The 23,662-nt window shown below is 37.6% G+C and overlaps 3 protein-coding genes across 5 annotated transcripts; all 3 read left to right on the top strand.

Annotated features, from left to right (window-relative positions):
• The first annotated feature begins 6,535 nt into the window (after positions 1-6,535).
• Positions 6,536-11,069, top strand: LOC126629724 (peroxisomal nicotinamide adenine dinucleotide carrier-like). The gene is made up of 11 exons (XM_050299828.1): positions 6,536-6,761; positions 6,845-6,922; positions 7,076-7,150; positions 8,085-8,215; positions 8,452-8,506; positions 8,823-8,930; positions 9,530-9,598; positions 9,666-9,773; positions 9,927-9,995; positions 10,310-10,364; positions 10,532-11,069. The coding sequence occupies exons 1-11, from the start codon at positions 6,681-6,683 to the stop codon at positions 10,711-10,713; spliced, it is 1,011 nt and encodes a 336-aa protein (XP_050155785.1). The 5' UTR covers positions 6,536-6,680; the 3' UTR covers positions 10,714-11,069.
• Positions 11,070-12,618: 1,549 nt separating this feature from the next.
• LOC126630763 (signal peptidase complex subunit 2-like) lies at positions 12,619-15,318 on the top strand. 3 transcript variants are annotated; one of them, XM_050300929.1, is made up of 5 exons: positions 12,680-12,969; positions 13,079-13,238; positions 13,404-13,475; positions 14,535-14,679; positions 14,866-15,318. In XM_050300929.1, exons 1-5 carry the CDS (start codon positions 12,868-12,870, stop codon positions 14,960-14,962), a joined length of 576 nt encoding a protein of 191 aa, XP_050156886.1. In that variant the 5' UTR covers positions 12,680-12,867; the 3' UTR covers positions 14,963-15,318. The 3 variants fall into 3 exon arrangements, 1 of the variants encoding a protein (XP_050156886.1); XR_007626102.1 differs by having other exon boundaries at positions 12,619-12,969; positions 13,404-14,676; XR_007626101.1 differs by having other exon boundaries at positions 12,634-12,969; positions 13,079-14,676.
• Positions 15,319-16,983: 1,665 nt separating this feature from the next.
• Positions 16,984-22,766, top strand: LOC126628859 (uncharacterized). The gene is made up of 4 exons (XM_050298726.1): positions 16,984-17,588; positions 17,772-17,887; positions 20,815-21,058; positions 21,192-22,766. The coding sequence occupies exons 1-4, from the start codon at positions 17,223-17,225 to the stop codon at positions 22,560-22,562; spliced, it is 2,097 nt and encodes a 698-aa protein (XP_050154683.1). The 5' UTR covers positions 16,984-17,222; the 3' UTR covers positions 22,563-22,766.
• The last annotated feature ends 896 nt before the right edge of the window (positions 22,767-23,662 follow it).

Raw genomic sequence — 23,662 nt, 5'->3', positions numbered from 1 at the left:
AGCTGTTTTGAGTATTTTAAGTTTGCTTTGAGTCTTGTGAGTATTTTTAAGTTTAGTTTTATGTTTTTGAGTCAGTTTAGAGGTTATTAGCAAGCCCTAATAATCCCCGGTCTAGAACGATCCCTACTTATACTTATACTACAGTTGTCAAAAGAGGGTTAAATTTGTGTGTTAAGTTAATTTTCGCATCACACATCCCGACCCGGATTGTCCACTAGGACTCCGAATCGAGTTGTGCTGGCCGACACCTGGAAGGTGACGAAGCCATAAAATGTAGTGATATGGAATATGTGAATAAATAAACCTAAAAGTGCCTAAATACGAGAGTGCACTGTGAGTAGGAATAACCCCATTTCACACGTGACGTCAGAACATAAGTAAAGTACAGTAGAGTGGATTGAAAATCATACCATCGAATCGAAGGTAATCTCCAATACCAAGATTTGCCACGAATCCTCGTTGATACGAAAACTCTGCTACTAGAACCTGGAGGGATAAAAAAAATAAGAATGAGTGGGCCTAAAAATAAAGCTTTAATAAAGACCTTTTAAACGTTATAACCCCTCACTGTAATACCTGTATAGTTTCCAGAAAATCATACTACATACAAGTATGAAATCAAATGTAAATCAACAGTAAATCCAGGAATATTCCAAATCACTACATATCGGTATAATAAAATCAGGTGCTCATCAATCTATAATAACACACGAGACGGAGATGCCTAACGCAACCTGTACGACTCATAAATCAATCTATGATAACCAAGGTCTAAAATATCGATGATATCGGAAATATCGGTAGTCCAAAAACACGGAAATTTCAATAGAAATATCGGGATATTATCGATATCGATAAAAATTAAATAAAAACCACGAAAATTGTAGGAAAAATTTGAAAATTTTTATTGAAACTTTGCATGATGTTTATTCAGTCAATTATCTATTAGTTTATCACAAAAAATTGGAAGGAAATAGATTGCATGATGGATTTAACTGATTTAAGTTGATTATATAGCGAGCTGGCAAACATTGTGAGTGTAGAAAATATGTAGTAATTAATGAAAGAAGTTTAAACACACCATAATCATTTATATAATGAATTAGTACAATATTTTACACTTTATACATTGCATGGTAATATTAGATTAAGTAACCAACGAGATTTGAATCCACATCGTAGTACAAGGGCAACACATCTCTCTACCATTGTGATAGCCAATGGTATCGCCTAAAATAGGTAATCTTCTTGGAAAATGCAAAATGAGGTGAATGCCCTTTATTGGAGCCTAGCAGTCGTGCAGGTCAACCCATGAAGTGCGATAATCAAGATAGAAACCTCGCTCTTAACTGGATGTCGTAGCCCAAAGAATAAAGATGTTTGTAATTTTGTTAAGAGCATTCAAACTACAACCGAGATCCCGTGTTTGAATTGCCCTTTACGTCTAAATTTATTATTTGAAGACCTCTTAAAATTACACGTTGAAAATAATATTCAACACCATGAATCCCTAGGAACCAACCATAGATATATACCAATAGTAAGCACGATCGCTTGCTCTGTAGATTACTTCTTGTTGTATCAGTACTTGCAACTCGCGAAACAAAGCTAAGTAGAGAGCTTTCGACATTCCCAAAGCAAAACATGAGGCCTTCAATGTCCATCGCCAGATCCGTACACCAAGTCGTCCACCGCAACTACTCATCCGCTTCCGTCCCCGAGCGGAATGTGGCAGTCCTCGGTGCTGTCGGCGGCATCGGCCAGTCCCTGGCTCTCCTCATGAAGCTCAACCTCCTCGTCTCCCACCTCTCCCTCTACGATATCGTCGGAACCTCTGGTGTCGCTGCTGACGTCAGCCACATCAACACCAGATCTGAAATACTCCGAACCTTCTCTAATACTTCCTCTTCGTCGATCGGGTGTTTCCGATTGGATCTTAAAATTTTCAACTTTTTTTATTAATTCAGGGATTTGGTGAATGGTGGTGATTAGGTCAAAGGTTATGTCGGAGAATAGCAGCTTGCTCAAGCCTTGGAGGGAGTCGACGTTGTAATTATCCCCATCGGAGTGCCTCGAAAGCCCAACATGACCCAAGATGATCTTTTCAACATTAATGCCGGTATCGTCAAGGGTTTCATTACCGCCATCACTAAGTACTGCCCCAATGTGAGTATCCCTTTTGTGCCCTTCATTTCTATGAAATTTTTGAAAATCTTGAGTATTTGATAGAATTGGGATGTTGGGTGATTGTTTTTTATAGGCATTGATTAATATGATTAGCAACCCAGTCAACTCTACAGTCCCGATTACGGCCGAGGTGTTGAAAAAGGTCGGGAAGCACCACAGTGGCGCATACTCTGGCGAGCACCATCACCACTTGTGGACCGTTCCTTCTCCCTTTCTCACACCATCAGGCAAGGGGATGCCTTGTTTAGGCCGTACGAGGCGGACGATCCATCAAACCAGAGCAGGTTTTAGGATCCGGAGAAAAGTGATTGCTCATTTTGATGGGTTTGAGCGTGGATTGCAAAGAGAGGCGCAGATCTTGACAGCTACGACAACAGAGCTTCGGCGATATTATCGATAATATCACGATATATTGATGATAATTAAGTGGATAAGTGTGAAAATATCGCTCTCTAAAAAAAACGATATTATCACCGATAATATTGATATTTTAGACCTTGATGATAACACATGAGTCGGAGTTGCCTAATGCAACCTGTACGACTCATAGGCAACCTATATAGTGTCGGAGTTGCCTATTATTGCAACTTGTACGACAATGTTTGAGTTGCCTATTATTGCAGACTGTACGACAGTGTCGGAGTTGCCTATTATTGCAACTTGTACGACAGTGTTGGAGTTGCCTACTATTGCAACATGTACGACATTGTCGGAGTTGCCTAAAACACAAATGTCGGAGTTGCCTGTTATTGCAACCTGTATGACATTGTCAAAGTTTTCTAAAATACAAATATAATCATGCCATAACTCAATCATTGCAAATAACACCATACACTCACATGAACTTACCTGCACTTCCTGCGTTCACCTTAGCACTTCAAAGCATTCACAACAATTATATTTAGGTAATATGCATATGGATATGCCATGATGCAATCTAAAACTCAACCATATCATATTATTTTAGAATATATATATATATATATATATATACATGACATGGCATAAAATGCATAAATCAATTTAAAAGCGTTTGTGGAACTATCAATTATATATATACGATAAAAAGGAAAAGACCCACTCACCTGAGGTCCGCGCTACGACTCCCTAGCACGAATATCGAGACGTCACGAACGATCATCACCTGTGACGAAGTCCAATTTGGTCGGGAAATGTTCCAATTTCACTCAAACTCGTCAGAACCCTAAAATGGGTGAACTTCGATTCTCCTACCTCGTTGTTCCAATGTATCTACCGCTGGTTGGGTCGTGTTCCTGGGTCCAAGGGAAGTTGATTAAGGGTAGTTTTAGATGGTGAAACTCGCCGAATCGGAGGAATCACTATTGAACACCTCTGGTGCTCTGGTAGAGTTCCTCACGGTTTTAGACATAAAAACCCTCAAATATGGGTGGAGATGGTAGATGGGAGGTTATGAAAGAGGTTGCAGGTGATGGATGAGTGAGAATCGCCTGAAAAATGGCGAAGGATCGTCGAAATCAAACCGGGTCATCGCCGGGTTTATGGTTTGACGGGAAAGGAGATAAAGTTCTTCTCTCTCCTTCCTGATTGGTCCTTTCTTTTCTCCTCTTTTCTAATTGGTCTTTAGTTCCATTTAAATTGATTGGTCCTTTATTCCCTTGTTAAAAACTGATTGGCTTCCTTCCCACAAGATGGGAGCTCAAATTATTTAACTAACTTTAAATAATCAATTTCAAACGTCTGTAACTATATCGTTATAATCTGGACTTACAAACAGCTTTCGCCTACGCGTTCGTAGCTTCAAAATCTATTCGGAAACATTAATTGTTACTTGAAAGTTCAACGAAAGTTAAACATCCTCGCCTCTAAGGGTATTTTCGTAAAATCACTACTTAAAAATTTATAAAACTTAACATTTGGGACTAGATGTCAAACACAGAGTATCGTGTGTGATTTTTTTTTAAATCATAATGGGAGAATGGCAATTTTGTGATTATGAATACTTCACATTTTTTGCTTTCTTTTTTTATATATTAACTACCCACACTTCTGCCACTTAGTACTGCGGTCTAGTGATAATCCTATTCACTTATAAGTGAGAGGTCTTAGGTTCAATTCTCGTCAAAAGTGAATTTGAACTATATTATTGTTAGCCTATTGTAAGGCTAAGCCTACCCCTTCTTCCTTAGTGTAAATAATATTGTTTGTTAAAAAAAAAAAAAAAACTATCCACACTTCCACTACGTATATTCATAATTGCAATTATTTTTTCTGTCCTATCGTCCACTAGTTATTTCTACTTTTTATGTTTTCTTTTCAAGTGGTAATATGGGTGAATTTTGTCATTGTTATTAGTTTTATTATGTTTTCAGATCTTTAGAATTTAAGGAAAACTAATGAAAAGGGTTTGAAAACTTTGAGTTTTAATGATAAGGACAAAATAAAGGGTAAAGTGAATAGTACTAGGATTGACTTTTTAATGTAAAAATATGGTTTTTCGTTAAAGTGAACAGTATCGGGTGCTTTTCGTTAAAGTTCCCTAGAATTTATCCAATCATAGGATATTGAAGATTCCATATTTACTTTGCGGCTTTTTACCCAAAAAGGTCTATAAGATTAACATAATTTTTCATTTTGGTCCCTAAAATTTGAAATCAATAGAAGATGTTTTTGAGTTTGTTCACCATTATTTATTTTGATCATTAAGTGGAAAATGCCCCTTAAATAAGGATAAAATAACAAAATTACCTTCAATTTTTGTCAAAACACTGTAGCCTATTGTTTATTAAGTTGAGAGTATGTTTGTCATTTTAGCCCTTATTTAACAGAATATTTGACAAAATGATCAAAATGATTAATGGTGGTCAAACTTAAGGACAACTTCTGTTGATTTCAAATCTAAGAAACCAAAATGAGGAGTTATGCCAATTTCAATGACTATTTTGGCTCAAACACCCTACTTTTCTCATTCAAAGTAATTAAGCATCGTATATATACATATAATTTTAGTTTTTCTATCATCAAGAAGTCCAAAATTGGAATTAGAATAAAAGAAATTGTATGAGTACCTCCTATTTAATGAAGAACTATCTAAAAATCCAAAATCTCAATAACAATCTAACTAGTTAGGTCACTCATCTAAGGTTATATGTTGACTATGTTTCATCGACAAAAATAAAGCCCTTAAGCTTTTAGTACATGCCCTTCACTCTTTACCAGTCTAAACCGGCCTTCTTTTTTCATCTTTGACAATGAGATTCTAGTCCAACTCACACTGGATGTCCCATTGAAGGTCCTTGGGTCGGACTCGTCTTTCCCAAACCTTAGCACCTCAACGTGCAGAGATCCTCATCCCAAAAGGTTGGTGCTGAGTTGAAAATACAATTGTTGATTCCATCTAGGTTTAGCCAGTCTATGATTTGACCTCGTATTTTTCATCGGGTTCAGCCCATAACACAAGTTGGTAGTGTCTATCAATACAAAATATTGTAGCATAAGTAGGGTAGATGTCGACAGTCAAAACCACTTCTTCGTTCGAGTACAAGAATTTTTCTTGTTCATCATTCTTTTCTCCTTTAGCGCTCTGGTGCAATTAATTATACCGTTGTTCATCATCCTTGCCCCACCCAAGCTGTATATAAAAATTAAAGACTTAAGGTCATCACCAACCGAAGGGTTTAGAGGGTCAGATGATCGAAAATAGTCCGAAAATAATCTCCAATCAAGGGCTAAGTCAAAGGGCTTGTGGGCCCCACCGGGCCAAACCAACCAATCAGGCCAGCGGGTAGGCCATCTCTAATTTTTTCCTACACCATTTCTCACATATTTTTCACCATTCCATACTATCTTACCTTATTTCATTTAAATTCTTCACATTTCATACTATACCCCTTGACCCTCGGTTGGAGATTGTTTTTTGTTACAGGGCTACGTTTGGCCTATGATCATTTGACCCTCGGTTGGGGATGGTAAGAAATATGACACTGCATTGTTCATTAAAATATTAATTTCTTACAGAGTTAGAGGGCTAAAACGAGTCATCTGACTTTCCTTCGATTGGAGGTGACCTAATAGAAGACATCAAACAAAAATAAAAATTATAGAGAAAAACCAAGCAAAAACAAGCAAATTTGGTCTTTCCAACATTTTCGATAAATAAAACGTAAATGAGGAAGACCATTACTCTCAATAGCATTCCTCTTTTTTTTTTTAAGTTTCATTTAATATTTCATAAACAAAGTCAAAATTGAAGGGCAAAATGGTCAAAAGCTAAAGCACCTACCACACGTCAAATGCCTTCTTGAACGGAACAACTAACCAATGAGGCGGGCCCCGATAGCGATTGCCATCAGCATGACTGCTTTCTGAGTACCTTCGATAAGGCCAAAGTCAGAGACACCCTTCTCGCTCTCCCCCCCAACAACCATAAAAATTTCAGATCTCCGTACCCTCCATGGCTCGCTACATTTTCCCGAGAAAATAGGAAACCTTCACAAACATTTTCTCGAGAAAATATGTCCGACGCTTTGATCAATGGACTCGCCGGAGCTGGCGGCGGGATCATCGCCCAGCTCATCACCTATCCTCTTCAGACTGTACAAGTTTTCTCCACTCTGGCGCCTTTCGTAATTGTTTTTCTTTATTTTTGTTTAATTTTTTGTGTCCTGATCTGCTGCAGGTGAATACTCGTCAACAAACAGACCGTGATCTGAAGAAGGAGAAGAAGAAGCTCGGAACTGTGGAGCAAATATGTCAGGTCTTTCCTTTTCCAAATTTCAGCTTCGTTTTGAAGTTTTCGTAAACTTTTAGTATTCTTGTTTGGTTGCTGAGAAAATGGACGGGAAAATCTGAGAAAGGACACGTTTCTCTGTAGTTTATTATTTGGCGCGTGTGTGAATTTGATGTGCAGGTTATAAAAAATGAAGGATGGGAACGGTTGTATGGAGGTTTGACGCCATCGTTGGTGGGCACGGCAGCATCTCAGGTGAATCTCTTTGCTGGATTGTTTTACTTCTTCGAATAGTAATTTCATTCTAATTGTTACAATGATTAGTAACTAGGATGGAGCGAGCGAAATTATATGCGCTCATACGAACTATTAGACAAAGTTGACATTGATTGTTTGCTAGCTAAGGAATTGATGGGAAAGAGCAGAAATTTGGAACTGTTTCTAACGGAGCGGAAACTGAATTAAATAACTTGTAGAGCAGTGTGGACTTATTTACAGGACATCTCTTGTACTATCCGAGCAATGGTGTTACTTGGGTTTTCGATTGGCCAGAATCCTGTAGGACAAAATGACAGATACCATTGATAAGTTATCCTCTAGGTTAGTCCTAGTGATTGCAATTGTGTTATCCCAAAATTATCTAGCCTCCATTGTTAGGTTGTGTGCGTGAAGCTGCCGGCTGGCTTTATTCCCTGAACACCACAACACCTAATCAAAACATATTATGTGTATAGGCGCAGTTATCTTTTATTTCATTAGCATTTATAAATTGAGTCCAATTGATAAATCATGTGTATAATATTAGCGGATAAATGCTTTCTGCGAGTTAGTGATGGTAACAGTTTGCGTTGATCTGCATCATCAATGAAAGCATTTGAACTGCTAATATTACATAAAAGGAGACAACCCTGAGCATTTTGTTTATGCTTATGCAGTCCTGTGAATAACAAAGTGAAACAGGTCTGCCTGCTGCAATGTGCTTTCCCATCGCTAGCTACATAAACTTTAATGCTCTTTCTGTAGTGTCTTTTGAGTCAGAACTTCCTTTGTGTTACATGATATACGGCAACTTACATTCTTTTATCTCACAAAGTAGGTTACCTATAAACCATGTATTGTGTAAATCTGCATAAATAATTTTTTATTTGGTTATATGGTTTCTTATGCACTTGCGATTTTATTGGTACAGGGTGTTTACTATTATTTCTATCAAATATTCAGGAACAAGGCTGAAGCTGCTGCTCTTGAACGGAGGAAGATGGGGGTTGGTGATGGGTCTGTCGGAATGCTCTCTTCACTTTTGGTTGCTGCATTATCTGGGTATTTCTTTATTCATATGATTATGGTCCTCGGGACATTGTCTGTTTCTTATATATTCAAAGCTACAAAGGTATCATTTCCTCAAATGGTTGCATTCGCTCTTTCTGAAAGCTTTTAAGAAAAAGCGAATCAAGAGAACATAAAAGTTTTGGCAGAACTTTTTTTTTTATTGATAGTTTTTTTTCTTAGTCATATGATTTGTTGCTGAAATCGTCATCACAATTTTATTCCTGTAGGTGCGTGAATGTGCTGTTCACGAATCCTATATGGGTAATTGTTACGCGTATGCAGGTAAAAATGAAAAAGCTAATTGCCATTAGTCTCAAAATTTCATTGAATCTCCAAATCAATTGACATGATAGTTTATATTTGAATGTCTTATGTGGGTAGTTGCCTTTGTTAGAAGTGACCTTTGAAGAACACATCATTTCAGGATTTAGAACTGATTCGGAATTTTGAAATGCCTGTGATGTTAGTTACCAACTTCACCAAATTATTTTATCCTTCTGTGTTGCTAATTTATCAAACTGAGCTTATGCATCTCTCACACTAAGTATACATGTTTGATGTTATTAATTTATCGTTTGCTCTTGTTTTGCATTGTTAGACTCATAAAAAATCCTCCAAGTCCCAGCCTGGTCAGGAGCTATTAACTGCTCCAGATGAAGAAATCCTTGCTGCAGCTGAGCCTCCTCCATTCGGCACGGCACATGTGGTTGGTATTATGTTTTTTTGTTGGTGGTGGAGGTGGTGGTGGTGGTGGTGGGGTGGGGGGTTGTAACTGGACCATCATTTGCTGATGAATAAGTATTATATAGTTGCATAGTACTACATAACATGGGTTGATAATCACGCAGTCATGATGTTTGATATATCACGCTGTCAACTTGAAACATTTGTATCAAACATCATGACTGCGTGATATATAACTTTAATGAAGAAGAGGGACATTCAAATAACTATCGAAGAGATGATTCGAAACAAAAGAGAACATTCAAATAACTACAACCAACTAACTCTTAACTGAAATTCCTGAATTTTGAACCAAACTGGTTGTTGATGGTAAACATGACTGGTCCTTCACCTATTAGTAGTACTACTGAAGGAAGTGCGTGCACTATAGATACCGAAATATATGGTGAATTTGTAATTCCATGGGTAAATTTACAACAATAAGTATTGAGGAGTGGGCTGGATAGTAGTCTTTCTGTTGATTTCAATATTGAATTCGGTTTTCTGAGTTTTACAAGTTTGGCTTCGGTGCCAGCTATATTTCTTTTCATATTCTTTTAACTGTATATGGAACATATACAGATTCAGGAAGTTTATGATGAAGGTGGAGTTTTCGGCTTCTGGAGAGGTGTTTTCCCGACATTGATCATGGTATGTGAGAAGTGACTCTTATACAGGGTAAGGGAGTATGAATAATTGTTCCTGCTTTTGATCACAGGTGAGTAATCCTTCCATGCAATTTATGCTGTATGAAACTATGCTGAAGAAGCTGAAGCAAAGACGTGCCTTGAATAAGAAGGGTAACACCGGGGTTACTGCTTTAGAGGTTAGGTTTAATTTAGATCTTAAACTTTTTAGCATCAGTAACCTTCTGTAAATATTTCATGATAACCTTTTTATCAGAATACTTACAATACTAATATTATGTTGCTCACTCGTGATTTGCCATTTGAGCTAATAGATTGCCTAATACTGCTAGATATTTCTTCTTGGTGCTTTGGCGAAACTAGGGGCTACGGTTGTGACATATCCTCTTCTAGTTGTGAAGGTAAAGCACACATACAGATCTAAATTTGTGAAGCAATGCACGCTTGAGTTATAATGTGAATGGATTGCTGCTGACATGTGAAATGCTTGATCTCGGTCAAACCACTTCAACTTAGTAAACCGGACTGACCTATCTTGAAGTTTTAACTTTTAAGCTCCTTCAAATCGAAAAAATTGAGGAGAAGATGGGACTGGGAAAGTGGGAATAGACAAGACTTGCTTTGCATTAACGTTATATTGTGATTTCATCCATTATTTCCTAGTATTTTTACGTTAAATGGTTTAAAATTCTTATTGAGTCTCTTGCTTTTCCAGTCGAGGCTTCAAGCAAAACAGGTTACAAATGGTGACAAAAGGCAACACTATAAAGGTTTGAACTTTCAACTGTTAGCCAGAGCTTCGTATCCTGCATAAAATCTGCTTTACATTCGATTGGCATAACCTCAAAACTAAAAACTTCAATTCAGTATATTTTCAGATATAGAAGTTTCGTGTTCGTGAATCATGATGTTGCGTATTCTTTTGTTTTACTTTCAGGCACATCTGATGCTATCTTAAAGATGATTCGCTATGAAGGATTATACGGGTTTTACAAAGGGATGGGAACGAAAATAGTACAAAGTGTACTTGCAGCTGCCGTTCTGTTCATGATCAAGGAGGAACTTGTCAAGGGTGCTCGGTTCTTGCTCGCTAGCAAAGTAAAGTCAAAGCCTCCATAGTCGTGAACCTTTCGTCGTCCTTTTTCTGTCGCTCGCTTCGACCCCGATTCCCAATTATTTCATCTCATGATGTTATCAAGGAATTGCAGGATCAAATTTTTATTATTTGAAACGTATTGCCATTGTTGGTAAGCCGATAACCTTGAATACAAGGGATTTATGGGGATCAATTTGGGATTATCTGATTAGTGTACGCTTAACATATGGACATAATTCACCATATGAATAATTGTATATTAAAAAGGAGACCTAACATGAATAAAATCAACAAATAAGAATCATAAGATCATAAGTTTGGTATTTACCTACTAGCTTATGGTCTTTTGGGTCTATTGGTAGTTCTTTTTTTTTGAAAACGGATTGGTAGTTCCTTTTTTAGAAAACGGAATGGTTTGGTGATATTCTTCTTTTCAAAAACGGAATAGGTTTGTGTTCAATTTTCTCTCTCGTTATTGATTTAAAAATAAATTTTGAAACGATTTACTTCTGAACTTTAAAAAATATTTGTTCTTGGTTTTCTGCTGAATGAACACAAAGTACAGTCTGATGACTGATGTTATTTTATTCTTATGATTTTGTAGCCAAAATGATATTGATATTGACATAACTTCTAATTTGGATCTCTGACATATAAAATTAATTGGTTCCTGAGTTTGTTCACCTAAATAAGACCATTGTTTATTAAATTAAAGGTATTTAAGGCCAGTTTAATATTCTGTGCTTTTATAAAAATTGTTTTTGCTGTGTTTTAAGAATAATTAGCTGTAAAATAAAGCATATGAGCGTTTGGTAAACTGTATTTTAAAAGTGTTGTGAATAAGAAAAGCAGTGTAAAAGCGTTTGGTAAATTTTAATGTAAAAGTAATATAATTGTATACAATGACAAAATGGACATTGTAGTAGAAGTGGGGAGACAACAGTAGTTGCAGAGACAATGATGGTAATGGTGGTGATGATAGTAGTAATGGTGGAGGTATGGTGGTGGTGTTAATACTGGGATGTGGCGGTCGGAGTGTAAAGATAACAATGGTGCTAGGACCGGTGGTAATGTCAGTGGTGGCAATTGTGGTTATGGTGTAGAGGTAACAATGATGCTAGGGGTAGTGGTAATGCTAGTGGTGGTAGTTGTGGTTGTGGCAGCGGTTTTGGTTATAGTGGAGGTATGGTTGTGGTGTTAATAGTGGGATGTGGTAGTTGGGGTATAAAGGTAACAATGGTGCTATAACGCCCTACCCTGAAATATTTGTATATTTCGGAAAAATAATTATGGTAGGCCCAACCTAAAAACATAGCTAATTTATTTTCTTCTCTTGGATCAATTTTCATCTATATACTAATTCTCGAATATTTAAACACATTTATTTTATGGCTGCATTTAACGTCTCGTTAGACTGCCTATGTACCTTCAACAGGGATCAAACCTTTCGTAGTTCAAAACTTCAAAATTTAAACCAAACCCGAAAATATTCCTTTAATCCAGCATATACCAAAATCGTAGTAATATTCAAACCACAACAAATAAATCTCAAAAACATAATTAGCATAACGAAATTCGCATAAAACACACTTGTCGGCTCTTTGGCCGTGTGCCACCGCACCCGCCGCCCCGGTTCGCCTAAAAATTCAATTATTTTAAAAATTTTCAAAAATTAAATAAATGAAGATCTCAATGAGTATATAAACTTTCATACCTACAACCAAAACCAATTTGGCCTGGAAAGGCTCCAATTTCATCAAAACCCGTCGGAACCCTAGAATTTGAGTGTCATTAATTCGACTCCATAGCAACTCCGACGCCCTAACCAATGCATGGGCTTTGTTCCAGCTCTTAAGGGGAGTCTAATGGTAGTATTAATTTGATGGAATCATTTCAGAATTTGGGGAAACAAGGTCACGAGTTCATCGCATCCACCGGTGCGGTTTTCCCAAATCCAACTGAAAAGTCCAGAGAGCCACAGAGCCGAAAATAGCCCGAAATCCGTCAATAACCGAAAAATATCCCGCGACGATCCTTTTCCAAAAAACAATACCAAACGGAAAATGCATCAGTGATCCCACTGAAACTCTACCCACTCATCCTCTCTCTTCTCTCTCTCTCTCACAGACAAAACCCGTCAAATTCAGTCCTTCAATCCAAAATCTCCCCCAAAGAAAATGCAGGAAAAGAAATCAGACTCGGCCTGCAAAAACCCTAAGAAGGCCAATCTCCTCGACCACCACTCCATCAAACACACCCTCGACGAGTCCGTCACCGAGGTAGGTTACTCACTCTTCCCTCTCGATCCATTTTCCCTCTCCATTTTTTTTTTCTTTCAATTCTTGGTTTTTTTTTTTTTTGTTGAATTTGTCACTGCCATTCGAACAGATCGTGACGGGGCCCGGATATGTGGAGGACGTGCGGATGAGCAATGTGAGGCTGTTTCTGGGCACCATCATCATCGCAATCGCTCTCTTCGCTCAGTTTTACAAGAAGAAGTTCCCCGAAAACCGAGATTTTCTCATCCTCTGCATCGTCTTATATCCTAGTTTATCTTGTTACTTGTGTTTGTATTTGTTTATATGCTTTGAGTTTCTGTTTGGTTGATGAGAAAACGCCTGATTTGTTTCCGAATTTTCGATTCGTGTTCTTTAGTGTTGTGTTGATGTTGGGTTCAAATGTGTTTGATCTTTGACTCATGGCACGTATATAGTCTTTAATGTGCTGTTGCAGCTGATCATATTCACCAAGGAGAAGAATGCCATTCTCTTCACGTTTCCTCCCGCTGTATGTTTTCTCTTTTTTATTGGAAATGTCGCTACAAATGCTTTAGCATGTTGATACTTTGCTTTTAGGTTACTAAATTTCGCCCGTATGTGAGCCGATGATAATTGCTAATCTAATTGCAAACAGGAGTGTGCTTTGATGAATTTGATATGAGCCTATATATTAGGACACACTATGTTTAGGTATCTTTATGTCTAGCTTCAGTTGTTATATCACTGTTGCATCCATCCGTACTCAATTTCCATAGGTTCGAGCTCAGGAACTCGTGACACTGTCCACAACCAATATCGAGTCGCCTTTAATGTGGGTGCAATCCTTCTTGGGCAGCCCATTGATTTCAAAGCTTTACCTTCTGCCACTGAATAGTTGTTCTATCACCTGCAATTTCGATTAGGGTGTTTGCTTGGTATTGTTTGACTGGAAATTGAGTGGTGACTTATTAAAGTCTAAAGGACCCGAATGTCTATATATGATAATTTATGATATATTCTTGTTCTTTGATGAAATGGATCTTCCCCTGTTGCTTGTTGTATATGCATTATGCAACCGGGACATGTCTCATACATTATGCTCAAATGCATCAAATCTTGCGTTCACAGTAGGGTGGAATATGAAAAAGTCTCTACTCAAATGCTTCTTGAGAGTTTCTTGTTCCGTCTTGAGAATATATTCAAACTGACATTTCAGTTTTTCATACCACTGGTCTTTTTTGATGTAGTTTATAGTAAAACAGAATTACTCTTTCTTTTCTCACATATATGTTTTTTCTTATCAGTTGATTTGTATGATCTTATAGTTCCTTTTTCTTGTTAGTATTTACCATTTTGAACCGAACCCTATGCGTAAGCAATTTACGGTACTGTTTTCCTTATGTACAATTTGATGAACAACTTCTATGTTGAACCACACAGGCTAACCTGAAGTGTAATATGTATATTAATATATGATTGTTCCTACAATATTATGAGTTACAACGCTCAATTAATGTCTAGTGTGTAGCTAAACTTTTGACTTGGTGAAAGTTTGTAAGATTTATTCAGCTGCAAATTATTCACGCACGATTCGTTCACAAGCACTGGATTGGTGGTCTCTTCCAAATTGCCAAGATTCTCTGATATGTGCTCTCTTGTGATAGCAAGTTCAGACCCCAAATCGATTTCTGCAAATCAACCAGTGCAGTTCACCAAGAATGTTACTCGGTGGTCTCTCTCTCTCTCTCTCTCTCTCTCTCTCTCTCTCTCTCTCACACACACACACACACACACAAACGCGACGTGCACACGTACAAACCAAGACTCGAACATGCACTTCTGAAGACCATACTCGTGCATATATAGATGAACATACACCATAATCGGTATTTTTTTTCAAATTTGGGAACATTTCAGGTTCACCAAGGACGGAGTTTTGGTGGAGGGCCTCTTCTGGAAAGATGTCGAAGCACTTATAAATGAATATCAGAGAGAACCAAAGAAGAGGAAGTGATAGGAAGCTACTTCATATCGTCGTTGGTGGAGACGCCGGTTGGAACTGAAAGAGCTTTAGTTTAGCTGTCACATGATTGTAGATGCTTACCGTTGTTATTCATAGAAGTCTTCGGAGAATCTGTATCGTTAAAGGTCGACAGAGAAGGAGATTGAAGATGCTCCTAGTTAACGCAATTAATGCTGTATTGATACTCACCTCCAGTGTGGGCGCAAAAATGCGCACACAAGCAAAACTCTTACTATCGATATGTTGCTACCTCGAGCGAAATAAGTTGAGGTATCGACTTTTGTTGAAGGAAAAGTATTCATTCATTGATTAAACTCCAATTATTAAAATGTTATTTGTGTTTAAAATCGTATTTCATTGTGATTTTGTTTTTAACAAACGATATTTTACACTTAAGGGGAAAGGAATGGGCTAGCAATAATGTGATTCAAATTCGTTTTTGATGATAATCGAACCTAAGACTTCTTATTTACAAGTGAGAAGAATATCATTAGATCATAGTACTAAGTGATTATTTTATTGTGAATAATTAGAAAAAGAAATATCATTAGAATAAAAGTTGGTTGCCAATACATCTAAAGATCATCTTCAAAGGAAATGTCACATCTTAAGTAGAATGTTGCACAATCAAATGTGAAGGTAGGAAGAGGCTCCGACCAGTATGTCAATCTTACGTGAATTGATATGTAAATTTGGGGTGTAACATCCACACATCTGTTTTACTTCTTATACACCATTTATTAATTTTTGTTATTTGATTTTTTTTCAATTCATTCCATTTGACGATCGAAATTAAGAGAGTGTGTGAGAAGTAAAAAATGGTGTGTGAATAACACACCCCATAAATTTTTGAGAAATTCTAAGGAGACTCTCTCAAAGTGGGACTATCCAGACTCTCTGCCAGTTTAAGGTTAATTTCCATGTCAACATTATATCACATTGTGGTAACATGATGTATAAGAGAGTCTGTGAAGAGTCACACTTTTAAGAGAGTCTCTTTAACATTTGCTGTCAATTTTGACCTATGAAAATTGGTGCTATCAAATTTTTTTTATTATTTTACAGTGTAAGGCTCATTAATACATCAATTATAAATCTTAAAAATTTACTTTAGTTGCATTCTTCATAAAAATGGATCCTACAAATATCATTCATAGTTTTTGTTTTTAACAAACTATATTATCTATACTAAGGGGTGAGAGAGTGAGCTAAGTATTTTTCTCTCAATAGGCTAGCAATAATGTGGTTCAAATTCGTTTTTAGCAAGAATCGAACATAAGATCAATCAATTACAAGCAAACATGAATACCAGTAGAAATATCATTCATAAATTATAACAAAAAGATATATGAGTTGGAGGAATAAAAAAATTTCATATATCACGTCAGCCATCAAATTAATATTTAACATTTATCATTGGACATCTTCATTGAAAATTCTCGAAATTAACAGTAAGCATTGATCGAATATAATTTTCTTAGGATAAACTAAAAAGAAAGGAATAAGAAGAAAGAACCAAAACCATATAAATTAATATTTGTTTTGTTGTTAAACCGTCGCATCCAACGCGCACGCTAGCAGCCACCCTCTTATACGACGCCGCCGGAGCTCACTCGCTTTCAGTTGCTGAATCAAATGACCATGATCCGCTAAGCGACTGACGTGGCAGAGTGGGCTCCCCTCCCTACTCCCAATGAACACGGGTCCTACATGAGGTTGATAAGCTGACGTGGTGCCTATGCAGACATGCCCGGATCTGAAGACCGTGCACAAAACCGAATTTGATAGACGGCTTTCAAGTCCGCCTAATATAGTCGTCCAATCCCCTTCCAAGTTCCAGCTTTTACAAAAGGAGGTCTGCACTTTTGTTATGGTACCCTTTCTATTGTTTTTTATTTGTTACGATTGAGTTACGTTAATATTTTATATATTTTTTATTTTTTATTTTATTATCTTTATAAAAAAAATTAATATAAAACCGACCCCATTGCCTTTTGTGCAGGCGAGTTATTTTCTTTTCTCTGAAAAAACCTCATTATCTCTCTCTCTCCCTCCCTCCTCACCCACGGAATCGGCAATTCAATCTTCCCTTCTGGATTCAATCTCAATCGGCTCCGGGGCTTCCGATTCAGATTTGGAAACCAAAATTAAAAAATTAAATTAAATTTGACAAAAAGAATTGAATTCGATTTGGGTTTCAAATCTATCAAGGCGATTTGAGATTTCTAGGAAATTTCCCCAATTATTTGCGATGACTAACCATGGAGACCGAGATTTACACACGAACGACGAGATCGATTGCGTTGGGGATCAATCGAACGGTGGGGAATTGGAGAACTCGTCGGCTTCGAACGGTGTGGGGGGCTCCGGAGCTGGACCGGCGTCGAGGAGTGAGACTGGGCTTGAGGAGCGGTTGACGGGGATACTTGTTGACGAAGGAGATGGAGATCTGTTGCTCCAGCAGAGCAATCGGGTGGACCGCGTTTTGCAGTGGCTAGAAGCGCTTGATATGCAGGTTATGGGCGCGTGTCGCGCCGACGAGAGGTTGAAGCCGCTGTTGAAGATGAACGCCTCGAATGACGTCGCAGAGGATCGATTGTTAGCTCAATTGAGCCAGGTATGATAGAAATGGTCAAACTTGATTGAATTGAAGCTCTGTTTTTGCCATTCATTGGTTTTTGGTGAATTGGGGGAATTTGCTGGTGAAAATCTGTCGAAATGTTGGAACAATTTGGGGTTATGGATTATTGTTTTCTGGTTTTGCAAATTGATGATCTCACAGTTTGTGTTTGATGAATAGCATTTCGAGCCAGCGGAAGTTGGAATGCTAGCGAGGTGCTTTTGTATACCTCTCGTTTCTATTCGTGTGGGGAAGATCAACAAGCAAGGGACTCTCTTGTGCCCTACTGCTGCTAGGTAAACATCCCTTGGTGCTCTTGTTTCGTGTGCTTGTTTGTGTGAAATGTTGTTTGTAATTGATTATTATTATTTTTTTGGCTTGTTTATATAGTTGAAAGAACTGATTGTCGGTGCATTTAGATACCTTTGCTGGAAATCATCGACTTTCGATTTAATTGCTGTGTTTCTATTTTTGCTTTCCCCCATTCATTTTACTGAAAAATTTCATGTCTGGCAATTCGCTCTCGTATGATGATGTTGCAGTGGTGTATATCATGTATATATAAATCATCGACTTCAGATACCTTTATTCATTGTTTTGCTGACGTATGATTGAACTGGGGTTAACCCAGAATCATATTCCGAGTCTGGTCTCTTCCACTCGATACTTTATTTAATATTGGGGAAAAAGCTATTTTTGATATGAAACTAAATAATTATCGGCCATATACGATATCTCGATGACTCTACTCGTATTGGCCTGATATTATGATGCATATATGATAATTCAAATATGTGTTAGACCTGTTATAGTGTGTTACTTGATTGCAGTATACGGTCATGCTTCTAACATTTCATGCAGCCAGCTGGGTTAAAATATTCCTGATGTTAGTAATGTCTGATGTTTCGCAGTTAATCAAACATTTAATTTATGCCTGTAAGTTCATATTTGTACAATGCATAGAAGTATTAGTTGTGTGCTTGTGCGTGTTTGATTTTTATCCATTCATGTAGCGTGTGGGACACTGGACTGCATTTTTCATGTTGATTATAACTTAAGCGAGTAATAGTCTCTGTGGTTCTTTGTATGCATGCATTTTAATTGGTCATGTTTAGAGAATGATTTAGGAAAGTTCACTTAAGATAGTTTTGAATATTGTTTCAGATAATTATAAAACTCAGTGGAGCAACTCTTTGCAGTGTATATTTGTTAGTTATAATTTTATCCAAGAAATTGATTGGAAAGCTCTCTGTCTCTCTCATATCGGTTGGGACATACTTTAGTTACCTTACCTAACATACTGATTTTTATGGATCATCGAATGGAAATGGGATCCGGAATAATGAACAATGGGGTTTCACCTATATAGACTGAATGTTCAATTACAAGTTTGAATGCGAGAGGACATTCTTAGGTCAAATGTCCTTTTTGTTTTGGCTTCTTCCTTAAGAAAACATCATAATCTTCAAAAGCTTACTGTGTCATTTATAATGTTCATGCCAAAAAATCATAAACTAGAGTCAAGATGGTAGATATTTTGGATCACCAAAGTTAGCATATAATTAAGTGTGACAAAATTTTTGGAGTCATGAATCCCTGATTGTGGATTTAGAGGGTAGTTGCACTCGCATATTATGGTAGCCATGGGAAATACCATCATATTAACCATGTTTGACTTGCGGATTTCTATTTGTTGTAAAAAAGTACTACATCTTGGTGTCACTTTGTACTGCATGGTGGTTTTTGCAGTCAGACTTGGAGAGACGTTCTGGAGGTTAGTTTTAATGATGTACTTGTTAAATCAGTTTATGTGAAGAAAGGGACATCTGTTCACAATGTTTAAGCAGAATGATTTCAAATGAAGCATATACTTTCCATTGAATGTTCTTTGTTCTGCATTTGTTGCTACTTAATCATTACCTATTAGTCTTTTGTTCATAAATCAATTTATGGCTATTCTGATATTGTTTGTTGTTCTTATTTACTTTTACTATTTAATATCATTGGCATGTATCGTTAACTTTAACTTGCGGGTGAATTAAGACGTTAGTGTTTACAAAATAACAATAGTTGAGTTGAAGGAATTTCGATAATAGTATTGAGTTTGTGAACAAATCTTATGTTGTGAGGAGTGTATCTTTAGTAACTAATGTTTTTGTAGGTATAGTGGGAGTATATTTTAGCTTATTAATAGTGACAATGTGTTCATCTTCCAAGTAAATATGTCTTTTGACTTGTAGGTTATGTGGGAGTATTCTAATATGATCTCTGAAATAAGAGGAAGTAAAGGTAGTTTCATGATCCTATATATTATATAGTTTGCTGCTGCTTTTTAACTATAAATGATTGACATTTTGATGGAAATCAAAATTGAGCGTGACTGGTTGTTGTGTTTCAGAGTTATGTCATTTCTGCCTACCGTCTTCCAGAAGTTTGTTTGGTTCTGCAAGCATATGTTTCTGTATTAATATCAAGCTATTCGTAACTAAATTGGACATTAACGTACTACTTTATGTTTTACTTTCTTCCAGTCATGGTGTATTGAAGCGTGTTACTTGAATTTTTTCTGTTTATTTGTATATTTACATATTACAGACAAACGTTTATGTGAAATGCTTTTGGTTGATAGAAGTACAATTATCTCATAACCCATTTATCAGTGGAAAACAGGAAGATATACCTTTTTGCATTGGTTGTGTACCGTAGATTTATGCTGGCCATTGGCAAGCTCAACTTTTGGATATGAAACTCTTTAGTCATCGGGTTTTCGGAATTTTTAGCTTCAAGATACAAAATTATGGACGTTGATACATCTCTAAATAATAGTTTTTGTGATGGCTATTTTAAAGGGCTTCATATTTTAACTTTCAAGGCAAATGTTTTTCGTGATCCTGCTTGGTGATTTGTTTTCTTAGAAAGGAAAACAGATGCCATTTTTTGTGAGGCTTTCAAATTGTTTTGGATTCTTGTCGATGAAAACACAAAGGGAAAAAACGAAATAATTTTATTAGTTGAGTAAGTACAATTAGTTTAATATTGAGTGATCGTGCCTATTCAATCTTAGTGTTCACATGCTTAGCTTTCTTCCTCTCCGTTGAAACTAGCAAAGCATAACTGTCTGGCTAATGTAGTTTCTGGTTGAGGATTTGTGTTTATTTATATATTGTTTATATACACACACACTCTGTTTCTAAGCTTTCGTTATCTTTTTATGTTGTCTCAGGGGCAATTTAAATCTTACTGTTTTGCCAACTTCAAATTTACGCCTTTCATTCGTTGGGGATGATGGTCGTATAGATAGACTGTGCACCTTACATAACAAATCCCAGTGCTTTGCTGTAGAAATCAATGAAATTCCAGCAGACAATTCTGGCCGGTCTTTCCTTATTAAAATCCCAGATGGCCAGATTTTATACTTTTGGTGCTCTGAGACATCACGACTTTTGGGAATTGAATTGCTTTCAAAGGTATGCTAAAGTATAGAAATTACATAAGATTGATTGATATATTTGGTTCCAGCAGTAGTTTTAACTCAATGTAAATTGTTTGTGTATTCATCTGGTAATGTGGTTGCTAATTGATTTTTCACCCCTGTAACAGATGAAGGATCTGCTCAAGAGGAAGCCCTCCATAGCCGAGTTAACTGGAATCGGTGAATCTCGCCTTGGTTGCTTTGCAACTCACCTACGTTCCTATCTGGTGGGCTCAACAGTAGGTGGCAGTGTGTCAAGTTCTGCAGGCTTACCTTCTGATTTGGATACCACCACAGAACCATCTGATACAGCTCAAGATGGACAATTCTCATCCGCATCATCAAAATCCCTGCGTTCCCGACATGGTGTCAATCAGTCCATGAAGGCAAATTCATCATTTCAGGGTAGCCTGAGTCCAAGGTCAAGTTCCTTCAAAGATCTGCCCAGAACCTTGTCTTTTCTGAGGAATATTACCAGGGAGAAGTTAAGGAGGCGAGGCAACATCTTAGTTTCAGCCATTGACAACCCAACAACTGCTTCACCAATCACAATCGATTCATCTTGTTCAAATCATGCTGAAAGTGACAGTTGTCCGGAAACTAGTAGAAGTTGCTCGTTGTCATCTTCAAGTTTCCTAGAGTCGCTAGGGAAATTGGCTCGTCCACCGACCCTGAACCCTGCATCACAAGTTCCTTACATGGTTACCCCTCTGTTATCTCCTTACTATTGTTGGTGCCCTCCAGGTTCATCGGATTTGCAGTACTCACCAGAACATCCTGAACTCCCCCGCTCATCGATGGAATCAGCTTTGCTTCCACCACTTTCATCTTTATTGCCGCCCAATATGCCCTCTAGCATGTTGTCAATAAAACCACATCTTAATATGGCCGATTCCCCCTTGCTTGATTTCCCTGCATTTTTCCCAGACCCACTGGTTAGGCTACCAAGGCCAACTTCTCAGCAGATCCCAACTTTCACACCCTTGATGTGCGACCCAATTGTTCACATTCCAGTCATCGATATTTGCTCGTCGGGTCAAGGATACTTGGTCAGCGCTGGTCCCACTATTTCAACAGGAATATCTCCCCTGCACTCAAAGCTTGCGAACATTCCTGAAACTGATTCTATGCTGGAGAAAGGTGCCAGAGAGACACTGCGACTTCTAATCAGTGGTTCGACCCAGAATAGCTCACAGCTGATAGATGTATTGCCTGCTATGCTATCAAATGCACATGAGAATCGAAACATGCTTGTAACTGGGAGCCGGGGTCTCTACAGTGGAACCAGGGACGTTGACGTGATTGCAAACAGCATCGCAGCCATGGGTCTGGTTTCACTGCCTGGGATATCGAATATGGCAAGTGTTTTAGATAATTCTAGCAGTCGCGACAGTTTTAATATACAGGAAGAGGGATCAAGTGGGCTAGATGGACCTTGTTCGGAAGATAAAGGTACCGCCTTTTGTTCGGATTTTAGGGTAAAGAGGGCTGATGAATAATCGAATGGTGTCTGTCTGTTTCGTTATGTAGGTCAGTGTTTTTCAGTTTTACAGAACGTAGATATAGGTTGCTGTAGTTTTGGGCGTTGGAAGTGTAATTAGAGCCCCCCTCCGGCCTATGGCCTATGGCTTTGTTTCATATTGTGCCTCCATTGTTAGGTGTTCATGATTAGAAATTTGAATGAATGAAACTTGAATTTTGAACCGTCCTGTGCCGATAATCTTTCCATTCTTGTTCCCTTGTTCTTGCTGTGCCGTGATTTTGGGAGAAATAAGAGCGCTTTCAGATTACTACATAAGCTGTTATTTCAAATCTCAATGATTTTGGGATAATATTTTCTGATTTCTTGAGCCGTGGCCTGATTTAATTCAAAATGCGCTCTTGGAGCAAGTTCACCGCAAGTGGATTGCTTGGCACCCAGCACTCAAAACAGGCCGACATCCAGCCAAATCACTCCACCCGAGCCTATAGGCTGCCACCTAGCCCAAGCTAAGCAAAAGACCGGCTCATAATCAACAGACCCAACAGTCGGGCCATCTGACGTCAGGCTTGCGTCAGCCTGACATCAAAGCCCATTGAATTTTTTTTTGCGTCAGGCGCGTGTGATACACGCTCGAGTGGGGGCGCGTCCCCAACAAAAAAAAGGGTGTGGGGCCTGCATACGCAGGCGCACTTACGGTTCAGACGGAGAGGCCATGTGGCTCGGTATGGGCCGTTGGATTTTCAACAGTAAAAAAAAATTTGAAATTTAAAATTAATGGCTACTGACGTGGCACAATGAGGATCGTTATTTTCAGATCAATGGTCCATATTTTTCAGTAAAAAAACTTAATAAAAATATCAAAAAATTAATAATATTTTTTATAATGTCAGAAATTAAAAATAAAATTATTATTATTATTATTTTATAATAAAAAATAATAATATTTTAATAAAATTGACTAGGCTATTTTTTGTTAGGGATGAAGATGCATTTGGCCTATTACTTTTCATTGGGGTCTATCACTGTTCATTAAGTGGATTAAATAAGTTGGGTGTTGGCGTATTTTTTTAGGGGTGGACTTGCTTTTAGTTGATGGTTGTAACCAAGGTCAGGGGA

This window comes from Malus sylvestris, chromosome 7, assembly GCF_916048215.2.
Source record: "Malus sylvestris chromosome 7, drMalSylv7.2, whole genome shotgun sequence".
Taxonomy (NCBI): Eukaryota; Viridiplantae; Streptophyta; class Magnoliopsida; order Rosales; family Rosaceae; genus Malus; species Malus sylvestris.
Note: the sequence above shows the minus strand (reverse complement) of the source record. Positions and strands in the feature narration are given on the sequence as shown.